This window comes from Falco naumanni, chromosome 5 (assembly GCF_017639655.2).
Source record: "Falco naumanni isolate bFalNau1 chromosome 5, bFalNau1.pat, whole genome shotgun sequence".
In the NCBI taxonomy this organism is placed as follows: domain Eukaryota; kingdom Metazoa; phylum Chordata; class Aves; order Falconiformes; family Falconidae; genus Falco; species Falco naumanni.
The window spans coordinates 73,038,957-73,049,911 of NC_054058.1; the positions used below are offsets into that span (position 1 = coordinate 73,038,957).

A 10,955-nucleotide genomic window follows, 5' to 3' on the forward strand; every position below is an offset into this window, starting at 1 on the left:
TGATTTGGACTCAAATTGCTACATTTCCCCACCTTTGGTTCTTCCCCTAAACACCCCATGATAAGTTCTCTGCAATCCCCAAATTCTCTTCACCTCCACCCCATAATGTTTTTCCATACCCCTAGGCAGTCACCCAACTCGGTCTGTAAGACACTCTGACAACATCTCCCACTGACTTGTGATGGGTGTCACCTCCAGGCCTATGGGGGTGGTGGTTTCCCTATCACAGCCTTAGAAGGAGCTGGGACAGGGGCTTAATTTCTCTTACTGGGTTATTTGGGGATTTCCCCAGCCTGTGGTTGTCTCTTTTTGCTCCTTCCTGTTCATGCAAATGAGCCTTTTATGGGTTGACTTCTGGGGTGGTTCTGGGAGTAGGTAGGTTGGGGGATTGTTTGGGGTCCCCCATCTGCTGTTGTTCCTCTGGGCTCCTTTGTGTGTGTGGAGGTGAACTTTTTCCCACATAGCCTAATGTTTGTGATGGGCTACTGCTATAACACTTTCTGCTCTTATACACAAAAGTTAACAAACATTTCTAGTTGAGAAAACAGACTCTTGAATCCAGTTAGAGGAGTAGACCTTTACTTCACCTCGCATCTTGTAGCCTTTTCTTTTTATCTTCATGTATAATCTTGTCAAGGCTAAAAGTAGGGTAGTGTACCAAACCAGTATAGATCCTGATGCCAGTTTCTGGTTAACCTTCTCACCCTTTCTGATCTGGCTTCTGAAATAGTGGTGATTCGCTAGATTATCTTGCACCTCCTTTCCATTTTAAGAAGACTGTATCATTGAAACTTTGAGGTTTATAAATCAGCCTCTAAGCAGATTAACATTTATAATTAGCTTGTGGAATGTTAGATCCTCACTGAACTGCCACTAATGTTGAACGTGGACAGGAGCTGATGAGCAGTGCTGTGAGAGCAACAGGAGGAAGAGGATCGTTCCTGTAGCATCGTTCTTCTGAACACACATACACATGGGGAACAATAGCAGCTCCACAGTGGATGATCTGCAGGCTGTTGAGATCCACCACTGGTACAAAAAGTTCATGATGGAGTGTCCTTCTGGACAGCTGACAGAGCATGAATTTAAACAGTTCTTTGGGCTTCGAGGGCTGGATCCAGAGGCCAATGAGTACATTGAGCAGATGTTCCGCACGTTTGATATGAACAAGGTGAGTTCACTGGCAAGGAAATTAACTGCCTAAAAGAGAACCAGCTCCTGAACTTTTAGAGTCCTCAGTTTTCTCTTACAAACATTGGTGTGGAAAGCTGCTGAGGGACACTAATGTAAAGTAGCTAAATGCAAGAAGCAAATTAATATGCATACATAATGACATAATAACAGAACCTTAAATAATAGTACCTTATTATCTACCTACCTTGTGCAAGTTTGAGAATTCCTTATTGTGTTTTGATGGACTTCGCCTTGTTTCACTAGCAAAATACTAATGAAAGGAGATTTAATTTTTATTCTTGTTCTTATATGTTCTTATTATTCAAAAACATGTCTGTATTAGATAGTAGACACTACAGGAACCAAACACAATATAAATCATTATAGCATTCACAGAGGAAGTAATTTCCAGGTATTTGCCAGCTGAAGTTAATACTGCCAGGGCGGACCACTGATGTAGCTCTCCTCAGTGCTAGGAGGTAGGTAGTATTCCTCACTGTGACAGGTGACCACTAGCTATCTTTAAGGTAAGAAACAGTAGCCCCCACAATTCCTTTAAGCATGCAATGCCTCTCACTTTTGCTTGTTTTTTATCCATATATACTTAAGCCCATGCTTGCAGGCCTGTAATCTCAATGACAGAGAAATTTGGTTTTATGGCAGCCTGGGAAGATGCAGAAAATTGTTCTCTGCTCCAAGGTTCTGAAATGGCTGGAGCAAATGGCTGTGAGTCAAGGAGGAACTAGTCACAGAGACATGCGAAACAGGTAGGAAATCACAGGGTCAATTTTGAAGAAGGAAAGCCTAAGGACTGAGCAAAAAGCATTGGTTTGGACAACATGTGAGAAGGCATAAGGAGTTAAGGAATGTTACAAAATTCTTAAAGGTAAGAGAGGAGCAGCCAGGCTCCATCAGGGTAGCTGAGGTCTTGTGGTGGATGTAATGACTGGCAATGACTGCAAATCTTGAAGAATATCCTGTCATCTTGGAGTTCCCTGTGGCCAGGATGATGATAGTGGTGAGAAGCAGTTTTATAAAGTAAACCAACACACTTACAGTTCCAGCACAAGACTTTACCTCTGTCATTTCTTGGGATGTTTAAAGACTTAGAATTTCTTTAAGAATGTTACACATTTTGAAGTTCTCCTGTGAGCCCCATGTTACGCAGTTAAGCAACGGTTTAAGAAGACTCAAATTCAAATTTGGTCATACAAAGATAAAAAGCTATCTTCTAAGTAATGTGGCAGCTAGTAGAGATGGATCTACAGCAGTTAATCTTAGTCTGTTAATAGTTAGCCACTTAATCTAAGCTCCTTTTATAAACAAGGGCAAGGAATAAGAGCACCCGGAGGAAGATTCACCCTGTAGTAATACAGACATTGACAATGGATGGGATCATCTGCCCTCTGGGCCTTCAGATTCTGAGAACTCTGCTGAGGACAAAGAGGATAAATTTGCATTTGAGCTATTTTAAAAATTTCAATCACGCCCTCCTTCCCACCTCTAGAGCTGGTTATCTTTGTGTTCTGTGGCTTTGCTGAGTGAAGTTATGAAAAACTCACATAAGTGGAGGACTACAGTGATCCTGAATAAATATTTTAAAATGTTGTGATTCTTGCTGTAAAACAGTAGTGCTCTGCTAGTCCACCTACACTTGCCTTTCACATATATTTGTTTACATCCATTCCAGAAAGGCACCTGACTTTATTTAAATGCCTCAATAAATGAAAGTTCATTTTCTTGCTCTGCAATTTGTTGAAGTAGTTGGTCAGACTCTTTGACAGTGATAGGCACTTCATTTGTTGTTTCTTTTTAACTGCTCCAAATTTTAGTCAGTGTTAAATCTAGGGAATACAAACCTTTACTGTCTGGCATTTTTTTGCAGAGGAAACAAGACCTTCTTGAGTTTCTTTGTGGATTCAAGATGTGGAATGCTTAACAACCTAAATACAGAACAAATTTTCCAGTTCTGAAATCATGTTCTTTGTGTTTTAAAAAATATCTTCAGTCACTTTTTTTCAGAGAGTGGAGAAGAGATCTATGGTTTACTGCATAGCTTCCCACTAAGACAAAGCAGACTAGTACCTAGTACTAGAAAACCTCAGGTAGTATTACTTTCTACTTTTCTGTAGCCAGGGCTCTGGATCTATTTTCTCTCCCAGCAGTCAGCTCTGGTGGACAGAGAGGGGTTTGTTCACACTGGCCATGAGGAGCAACAAGTTCCACCTCTGCAGGTGATGAGCACAGAGTAGTCTAGACATAAGTAAGATCATAACTTTAGGAATCTAGGTATTTAGGAAATCTTTAAGGTGGCCAGAGAAATAGCACGTGTGTATATGTGTCTTTGTGTACTAAAGCTTTTTCTGAGGTCCAAGTCTGTGCCATTTTTTTTTCTTCCTGATTTTTAGCTGTAAGGAGCAATAATGTAAAAGGGCTCCAGAGCCATAACTCCCTCAGTTTGTTCCTGTCACAATTTGGTTTTCCCACAGGATGGGTATATTGACTTCATGGAATATGTAGCTGCCCTCAGCCTCGTCCTCCGTGGGAAGATGGAGCAGAAATTGCGGTGGTATTTCAAGCTCTATGATGTAGATGGCAATGGTTGCATTGATCGACATGAATTGCTCAACATCATTAAGGTGATTATCCAGGGGTCTGTGTTTTTTCATTTCCTTAAAGCCCAGTTTCACCACACAAGCAAGACTTTAGCTGTTCCCCATATGGATGATCATGGATGAGACTTTCTTTAGCAGCGTTCTTTTTTTAGCAGCATTCCCCACAAGTAAGCAGACTTGACAGACTCTTCTTTACCACCACGGCACATGTTACAGCTTAGTTAACTCCATAAAGTTGTTTTAGCTGCCTAGGACCTAAATTGCACTTTCCAAGCTTTCAGACTCCATGACTGTCAGTTGCAGTCTCTGCAATGTGTCCTTCACATATCCTTTCCCCCATGTGAACAGTAGTTGGGGAGTTATTCCCAGTTTGCTTTTTAGAACCAGCTCCTAAATGTCAATGCAGTAAAACAGTTCTGACTGGCAAATAGTTTAAAGAATGACTGTCTACGGAAAAGATTGTATGCAAATAGCTATTGTGGAAGGTGTTGGTATTACAGGCATAAATATGACCTTATGAATAACTCAGAATAAATTATGCTGGAAATTCAGATTATTCTGCAGAGAGTGGGAAATTAGGAAGATGCAAGAAAGATTCAGTGGCCCTAAATAATTTACAATTCTGAATAAGAAAAGTCAGGAAATGGATCTGGTGAAGACTTGAAGCCTGAGCTGTCCACAAAACCACTAATAAGATATTAATAATACATTCTTATCTGGATATGAGTTTTAGTGCTGGGCATTGAAAAGACCAAACCAAATCAACAACTGTAATAACATACAGCCTCCTGCTAATAATTTGCAACAGAAATACTCAGACTTCACAGTGAAGCAATAGATAGTGTTTAACACAGAGCTCTTAAGAAACAAGTCCTTTGGGTGATAATTGGTTGCAACCAATTTACTGCTTTTTGAAATTTGTGACTGTAGTTCAGTGTCTTTTTTGGCAGCCTTAGGAAGTTGCTGAGGTGATACTTAGTTTTAGTAAAATGGCATTTCAAAAAGAGTGAATAAACATACCAAATATTGGAAGATAAAAACTAGAAAATGAATAGTCATAGAATCAATATGAAGGCTCTGGAATCAGGTATTTCATGGACATCCTCAAACAAAGGAAACAGGCATGGAAAGAAAAAGTGCTCTGCACTATATTGGTATGAATAAGATGAACTCTAGTAAACAGTAGTGAATAATGCTTAAACTTTCTCAAGCTGGAAATGAATTTCAGTGAGCTTTAGGGAGAACCAGGACACACTGCAAGCAGTATATAAATGGAAGTGGAGAAAGCAAGAACAGAAATAAATGACCACAGCATATAACAAAGGGATTTTATAATGTCAAATGCAGAGGGTGTTTGACAGTGTTTATGGGGCTTGGTGGACCACAGGGTAATAGAAAGTAGATCAGCTAGGTGGATCCTGATTTTGCCATTTCTACAGCGCTGAACCTCTACCTAAGCAGATTTAGGGTGATCCTCTGCTCATTCCGTGCTCCAGAACCATGCTGCCTTTGCACTCTTCAGTGCCAACAGTAAGGCCCGATGATTTCTACTGTGTTTTCCTGTGACGCTGGTTCATTTGTGTGGGGAAGGTAACATGTGTGGCTGTCTTGCTCTGAATCTATGCTGGGAGGCTGCAGTGGAATCAGTCTATCTTTTTGGGAGCCATTAGACAGCTTCCTATTCTTACTCCTTTCTTTTAGGCTATTCGAGCTATTAATGGTGGTGGCCATGAAACTAGTGCAGAAGAGTTCACCAACAGAGTCTTCAACAAAATTGATGTCAATGGAGATGGTAAGGTTCCTGTCTTTGTCATCCAACTCAGATGGTCTCTGAGAGACATCTCTCTCAGAGAGACATCTATGTCTTCTTTTCTTTATTGAACTTTATGCTGCTTCATTTTATATTTGCTCACTATATGAATTCTCATCCAGTAGTGCATTCTCCATGAATTTTGCTAAGGCATTTTTCTCCTTGCATCATACATAATCAGTATGACAGGAGTTGTTCCCTGTACTAAGTCTCAGCTGTGTTCTGTTCACATGAGTTTGGCCGTGAGGTTTTGGAGTGGGGATTTTTTGTTGGCCTGTTTTATGTTGCTGCGTAGCTTATGTCAGAGTTAGAAATGGGAAACATTAACAGATGGCCCCAGCTGCTCCTAACTATTTCAGCAGCAAGGAAAGGAAGATTTGGAACTTAATGTTGAAGTTCAGAGTTTCTTCACTGGGTCTGCTACAGACAGTAGAGCAAGCCCATGAAGAACTATGGACCAGTTAGTCAAAAATCACCCAACACCACTGTAGTTGCTGTATGTCCCTGAGATATTTCTTTCCTTGCTACTTCATGTGCTCATTACCTTCTGATAGGCTCTTTTGTTATTCCGGAAGAACTCTGCCAAGCTGGTTCCCTGTACAAGGGTTTTTTTGGCCTATGACAGAAAACCCATTTCTCAGAAGTTAGATTACAGTACTCCTTTTCCTCTTCAAATGTGGATTGGCATGATTCTGATGCCTTCTGTCTGTGTCTCACATAGGTGAACTTTCTCTGGATGAATTTGTGGAGGGAGCAAGAAAAGATGAGGAGTTCATGGAGGTTATGATGAAAAGTTTGGACCTGTCACACATTGTGGCCATGATCAACAACCGTCGGCATAGTGTATAAGTCATGCTGGGAGAAAACGCTGTGCTGAAACACAGAAGGGTTTAAACACGCCACAAAGGAGAGACAGCATTTTTAAAAACAAACAACACTTCAATAAACACACATATGGAAATAGGAACAGAAAGACACTATTATATTTGCGTATCTGAATTCCTGTGCAAATAGTGAAGCTCAGCCACATACATGCAGGGTAGGTTCAGAAAAAACTGGGTCTAGGTGGCAATATTTCACTTGGCTTCCTAAAATTTAAAGACCAAGTTTCAGGGCACAGGTTTCCTCCTTATTCCGTGTCCCATATTATCACTTTGCAATGGACTAAAAGTAATGCTAAGTTTGTGAAAAGCACTAGCAGAACAGGATGTTGGAGTGTGGAGAATTTCCGACGTGTACAAAAGAGCTTCAAACTGTTACCCATGTAGACAACTATCAAAAGAATGTAACTTCCACTGTTCTTGTCATGGTGTTAGGTCGTAAACACCAGCATATTTGTACCAGATGTACTTGGATTTGGTGTCTCTACAGAAGTAGCTGTATTTAGAAGATCTCAAGAGCTGAAAGAAAAATCAGGATTTAAGGCTGATGGTGATAAATCTGTTCCCAGCTGCGCTGTCAGTAATGCTGCTCTTCGCAGCTTTCTGTGATCGAAGAACTCTTCACCAAGCAAGTCGACAGTTTAGGAGCAGCTTCTGTAACCAGAGAAAAAGTGCTACTCAGTTTCCTGAAGCACAAGAATCACCTGAGAGATCAAATCCTTTTTACACTTGCTGTCCTACCACTCTCCTCTCAATACAACCGAATAAATGAAATATGTGAAGGTGATCCTAATATTGTTGCTTCACATGTCCTTTATTGGTCTTTCTTTTTATTCTTGGGGAAAGAACCTAAGAAGCAAAAGAAACAACTCTGCAAGGTGGCTTGTGAGTTCTGCTGTTCATGTGAACACTGAAGTTGATACTCTAGATCAGTGCTGCCACAAATGACTCTGTGTCTTTGTACACAATTCGAAGAGTGATGTAGCATGCATGGAAACTGAGCAAACTGTGTCTTGTTCACTAATGTTAGGTAAGGTAACAAATGAGAAGCGCCTTTGAATTTGGAGAGAGAACCAGAAAGTAAAAGAAGAATGCAGGAAAAGTTCAGCAGAGTGCCTATGCCATAGCTGGGCATGTTTTCCATGTGCAAGAGGAAGAACTTGCAGACCTGTAACAAGACAACTTTACAGTGGACTTGATCTTGCTTATATTTAAGTTTCTGTGATGCCCATATGTATACTGAATGCAGTGTCTGGCCTTTCATCTCGGTCAGGGGAGATTTAGTCAGCGTTGTCACTGGATCTTGAGGGAGTGAGTGATTGTGTTTAGAGCAGGTGCCAACATTTTGCCAGGTGGGCTCATACTCTGGGTCTCACAGGCATGTACACATCTGCAGTCTTAGAGCTTGTGAGAGGAATCACAGCCTGAGAATTGACAAACATTGCTCAGTTCTGCATGGGATTATTACGAGTGTGTGCTGTTGGGCTGTGCTGTCCCTTTGGACTGAGGAAGGCAGAAGTCTTTTTTTCCAGACTCTGTTGAACCTGCCCTGTACCTGTTACGAGTCCTTGGTCTCTTGTAGTTTCATGGGTCAGTTACATGTAAAACTGTATTTTTGTTATCATCTGCCATACAGACCCTCCCTACTTTTAATTCTTAGGAATGTAAAGAATTTGTGTAAGTGCAGCTGATGCATTAAAGAAATCACCAAGAAGTTGTAGCAGCTAGCAGTGTTGCAGCAAGCTGTTACAATGTACAGAATCTTCTTGATGTACATAAAGGAGAAGGGCATGTACATTCTCAATAATCCAGAATATTTATAAGTGGAGTTTAATTTTTAATTTTTTTTAATAGGTGTTATAGTAACCTGGTTCTTCCTTAGCTGTCATTACTGATGACGCTGGACAACAAGCCCACATAATGTTGTCATTACACTAAGTTGCAGATGTGTGTTTTGTTATTAATATTTCTATTCTGCTACTGAATGATTTCATTGGGTTTTGGCTCTGCAGCCAGTGTGTTCTGCGAGAGACCAATCCATCAGTATATGTGCCTTTGTTGGTAGGTGTGGGAAGGGAGACTGGGCAGCTGGAGAGGAAATCATTGTAAAGGGGAGATAATGGTTTTCTGACCTATTTGACTTTCTTTGTACAGTTAAGATTAAAAAAATGTACAATAATCATATCTTGGAACTGTTCCCTTTGATAGAATAGAATAATTAGGAGGATAATATCTAGAGCTATGGTTTGGATTCAGCACATTAGGGTTTTCAAGTATCTCCGAGGATGGGAACTCCACAACTTCTCTGGGTTAGGGTGAGGGTTTGGAGTTAGGGGTTTAGGATTAGGGAATATGGTTAGGATGTTAAGTGTTGAAGTTATCATTTGGGATTGGGTCAAGGGTTAAGGTTCAGGCTGGGGTTAGAATTAGGGGATTGGGTTTGGACTTCGGCTCAGGTTTGGGATTTGGGTTAATGTTGGTATTTTAAAGGTTAGGAATTCAAGTTCAGATTAGGGTTTAGGGGTTTGGGTTAAGGGGGTAGGGGTTAGATTTAGGTTTAGGATTTAGAGATGGTTAGAATTTGTAGTTTGTGGTACAGTTAAGGGCCAGAGGTCAGGTTCATTGTTCAGCTTCATGGGTTTTGTGATCTGGGCTCTGTTACACTTACAAAGTGAAGGAGCTGTTGCCTTGGCTCAGAAAGCAGGTAGACCAAGTTTTGTTGCAGTAGTTCCATGGCTGCAAAGGGAAGGTGAGGGCCAGCACTAGAATTCCTTCCTAGCACCTGCTGTGTAGGAGCAGGAAAATAAAAGCTGGACGCTTTCAATCCTGCTTTCTGAGCCAAGGAAACGGTCCTCTCACTTTTTCGCTCTAACAGAGCCTAACTAACAGTTCTAACTAAAGTAGTCTTTATTTCTGATCATATGCTTATGATGACACTATGCTAATCACCTCTTAATTCATCATCTTAGACTGAAAGATTATGGAAATTCTGAGGCTTATTACTTACTCTTTCAGAATTATAAATGTAACAGATTCAGAAGTAACAATACTTTGTGTCATACTCAGAAACACTTTTAAGGCAAGTTGGGAGACAGATTTAATTCACTTCAGTTTGCTTGTGGGGGACGCTCACACAACATACAAGTACCAAATACCAGAAGCCACCGATACAAAAATCTGTGGAGGTTTTTTTATTCCCAAATTTCCCTCAAGAGAACATTTACAGAGTTGTATCATGTACTCTCATAACTGGCTTTTGCACTGTCACATAATTTCTCTCCTTGGTTGACTCCCTGATCTGGATTCTTTGATTTCTATACTGAATGATTTTAGTATTCTCCTAGGAATTCTTTAAGCACAGAGTGATTTGCTCTGTCTGAGACAAAACCTAGGTTCTGGAGACAGTCTGCTCACCTCCCAGCAGCGTGGTGGACATCTTTGTTTCCCTATGCTCTGTACTGACTGTCAGCACTGACATAGCTGGATGGGCACCACCAAATGCTCCTGTGTTCTCTCATGCCACCCACCAGGGCAGCATCATGCTGTCTTATATATCACCATCGTCATGTTACAATAAGACAACTCTAATTTTCACAGGCTCTTTGCACTAAAATAATAGGAAAAAAAAAAAGTATTTCTGCCAGCAGTATTTAGGCATCTCATATTTAAATTTCCAAGTTTAACCTACTCACACTTGATTCGTCTATGCAAATAGGCAAAGTCAATCTGAGAAAATTCAACGTATTCTAAGATAAATATGTAAATTAGCTCAGAAATTTACATTTAGGCAATTGAACTGAATGAAATTCCTGCCATTGTCCAGTGAGATTTACCGGCTTATTTAAATGCACTGCTGAAATAGCCTTGGTAGCACAGGCCAATGGGAGACAACTGTTCATTACTGTCTCAGGTAATTTTATTTGATGGCAGGCATCTGATCAAAAAGGAATGGGAGCACAATCCATAGCTATCAATCTCTGGAAGCTGGCAACACCAATGCGGTTGACACATCCTGTGATTTACAGCAGCAGTCATTTAAGACTAATAGTAGAATTAATTAACCTTTCACAGCACAGACCGTGACAGTTCAACAGAGCAAAAACTTACATTGCCATCACCATAACAAATTTAACGCCCTTGACTTCTTGTTTCCCAAATCAGAATGGAAAATTTTCAAAAATGTTGAGGTATTTGATTACTGGGAACACTAGTTGTTCTGCTTTATGTGCCTACTGTCATATGGTCTTTTCTAGTGTCCTGGTGGAGTACAAAATCCTTGAGTTCTGCCATTCTTCTGTTAGCCTAGATCTTTGAAACCAAGCCATGAAATGCCCTGGTTTCTCTCCTGCTGGTTCACAAGGATGGTGACAGACTCCTACTGTTATCAGTTACCTCCTTCACTCATTGCCGGAAGCTCGGCGACTGTGAACAATATAAACCTGCTGCTAGTCCTATCGTGGAAATGCAATTTTTCAT

General features: G+C 40.6%; 1 protein-coding gene across 1 annotated transcript; it reads left to right on the top strand.

Moving 5' to 3' along the window:
- The first annotated feature begins 858 nt into the window (after positions 1–858).
- On the top strand, positions 859–8,658 carry LOC121089494 (guanylyl cyclase-activating protein 1-like). The gene is made up of 4 exons (XM_040596767.1): positions 859–1,171; positions 3,663–3,812; positions 5,490–5,580; positions 6,320–8,658. The coding sequence occupies exons 1-4, from the start codon at positions 974–976 to the stop codon at positions 6,445–6,447; spliced, it is 567 nt and encodes a 188-aa protein (XP_040452701.1). The 5' UTR covers positions 859–973; the 3' UTR covers positions 6,448–8,658.
- The last annotated feature ends 2,297 nt before the right edge of the window (positions 8,659–10,955 follow it).